This window comes from Manacus vitellinus, unplaced genomic scaffold (assembly GCF_001715985.3).
Source record: "Manacus vitellinus isolate BGI_N305 unplaced genomic scaffold, ASM171598v3 scaffold_148_pilon, whole genome shotgun sequence".
In the NCBI taxonomy this organism is placed as follows: domain Eukaryota; kingdom Metazoa; phylum Chordata; class Aves; order Passeriformes; family Pipridae; genus Manacus; species Manacus vitellinus.
The window spans coordinates 34,949-37,270 of NW_021939057.1; the positions used below are offsets into that span (position 1 = coordinate 34,949).

Sequence of the window (2,322 nt, forward strand, 5' to 3'; positions counted from 1 at the left end):
GCTCTGCGTGGGGAGCACAGGGGGACAGGGACACGGGTCTGCAACCACAGGGACATGGAGACGCTCTCATGGGTCCTCCCCGGACTTTAGGGTGGCCCATTCCTCTCAGAGCTCCCGGCTGGTCAGTGAGGGGCTGAGCACTGCACAGGACAGCACAGAGATGGGAAAGGACCTTCCCATGGGAAGGATCCCTGTGGAGAAGCCAGCCTGGCATGTCCCAGCACACCGCCACAGTCACAGGGCCACACTGCCCCGTCACACCAGCCCACCCCTCACTGGCCACGAGGAGAGTGGGGTTGCATCAGTGGGACGAGCCCCGGCACAGGGACAGCCTGGAGAGCCCCTTAATCACACTCCTTCCCCATTCAGAAATCTCCTGATTCATTTTGTATTCTGGAAAATGCCGAGCAGGCTGCAGACACTAAGAGGATTTCAAAGGAGTAAATTGATTAAGTGCAGGAAGGTGCCGGGGGTGGAGCGGGCAGACAGGGATGGACACGGGGAGGGGACGGTGCAGCCCCAGAGCCTTTCAACTCCCTGGAAACCCCCTGGTGCCCAGGAGCAGCGGGGTAAACAGGCAGGCAGTGGGGACTGAGAGTGTGTGGGACCATTACTATCTCAAGATGCCACATCTGCCCCCACGTCCCTGAGCTCTCTGTGATCCATCAATCACGTGGCGCAGCTGCCACGTCCCTCACAGGAGGGGACGCAGCGAGAGCAGGGAATGGGGCACCCCGGGGTGTTCAGCAGCACCCAGGGCCTGGGGAGCAGGAATCACAGAATCACTGAGGCTGGAAAAGACCACCCCAGCTTGACAACCAGATCAGAGCACTGAGTACCATGTCCAGTCATTCCTTCAACACCTTCAGGGATGGTGACCCCACCACCTCCCTGGGCAGCCCCTGCCAGTGCCTGACCACCCTCTCTGTGAAGGAATTCTTCCTGAAATCCCACCCAAGCCCTTGTCCAAGGACCCAAGAAGCTGTTACAGCCAGGCTGGGCTCCCACCTGTGGGCTGGCGCCGCTGGTGGTAGATGTGCAGGGCCCCACCCTTGTCCACCCGTGTCACCACCTGGTACTCGGTGCTGTTGAAGCGGTTGACGCGGATGACGCTGGTTTTCTGCTGGGCGTTGGCGTTGTCAGAGTTGGTGGCGTACAGGTAGTTCTCAAAGACGGTCAGTCCGTACAGGTGTTCGATCTGGAAGGCACCAGCACCCCGGAGGAATTCAGGAGTTAGGAGAACCTGGCTCTGAGGTGTGCAAACCCCCTGATCCCACCTCTCGTCCCCACTTCACTCATGGCACAAGACCGTCCCTGACAGGACCACGCTCGGTGCTCAGCCCCAAACCCACTCACCAGGATGCCCTGGATGATGGTGTGCCTGTTCTTGCCCTCGTAGTCCACCACCTCGATGTAGTCCAGGTAGGCATCGGCCCAGTACACCAGCCTGTTCACCAGGTCCAAGGTGATGCCGTGCGGGAAGACGATCTTGCTGTCCACCAGCTTGGTGCGGTTCTGCCCGTCCATGTCACAGCGCTCCACCTTGGGGATCTGCCCGTAGTCAGTGAAGAACACCTTGCTGTGGGAGAAGAGCAGAGGCAGGAGCTCAGAGCTGGGATGGCCCGTTCAGCCCCAGAGGAGGGAGGGTGTGGACGGGTGGACAGTACATGCTCACACCAGGAGGCACAGGGGTGGCCGGGGTCTGGCACAGACCCCCAGGGGAGCTTCAACCCAGATGTGTTGGTGTCACTGGAGGAGGTCCAGGGCCCTCCACACGTACCCATGGGGTTGTGTAAGTTAAAACACAACCTGAGGCATCTGCCTGGGCACCCAGGAGTCGTCCTGCCTGTGGCAGCAGCTCCTGGCACCACTTCCCAATAAGGCACAGCCAGAGACGGGGATGGGCACCACCACCACAGAGCCCAGGGGACTTAACTCAGTCCCCTGTGGGGCTTCTCTGCACCCGCCCTGCTCAAGGCTGGAGTCTCTCTCCAGGTTTCCCTGCAATATTTATTTGTCTATATAAAATACTCCCAATTTTCTGCTCAATAACAGCAGCTTTCTCCATCCAGGCAAGGATGGAAGTGCCAATCTGGAAAGCAGGAGGTGAGGGGGGGAATTTCCCTCTTTGCTGGTTACTGCACTCTGCCCACTGTGGCCTCAGCCACGCCAGCTCCCCACTCCCAGGGCCCAGCAGCTGCTGTGCGTGCCCTGAGCTGCTCCAGTGATTCAGCATCCCGGCCTCCCCAGCCCTGGGACTGTGCAGAGGCAGCTGCCGGACACACGGGCCCGAGGGAGCCGCTCCGGCCGTGCAAGGAGCCG

General features: G+C 60.4%; 1 protein-coding gene across 1 annotated transcript in view; it reads right to left on the minus strand.

Moving 5' to 3' along the window:
• LOC103759787 (prolow-density lipoprotein receptor-related protein 1) overlaps positions 1–2,322 on the minus strand; it is a gene marked incomplete at its 3' end in the record, with an annotated part of 66,169 nt that overhangs the window by 34,796 nt on the left and 29,051 nt on the right. Inside the window, exons 7-8 of the mRNA XM_029958181.1 lie at positions 1,357–1,579; positions 990–1,198 (exon numbers count right to left, since the gene is read on the minus strand). Coding sequence (XP_029814041.1) covers positions 990–1,198; positions 1,357–1,579 — 432 coding nt within the window. The remainder of the gene's footprint in view (positions 1–989; positions 1,199–1,356; positions 1,580–2,322) is intronic.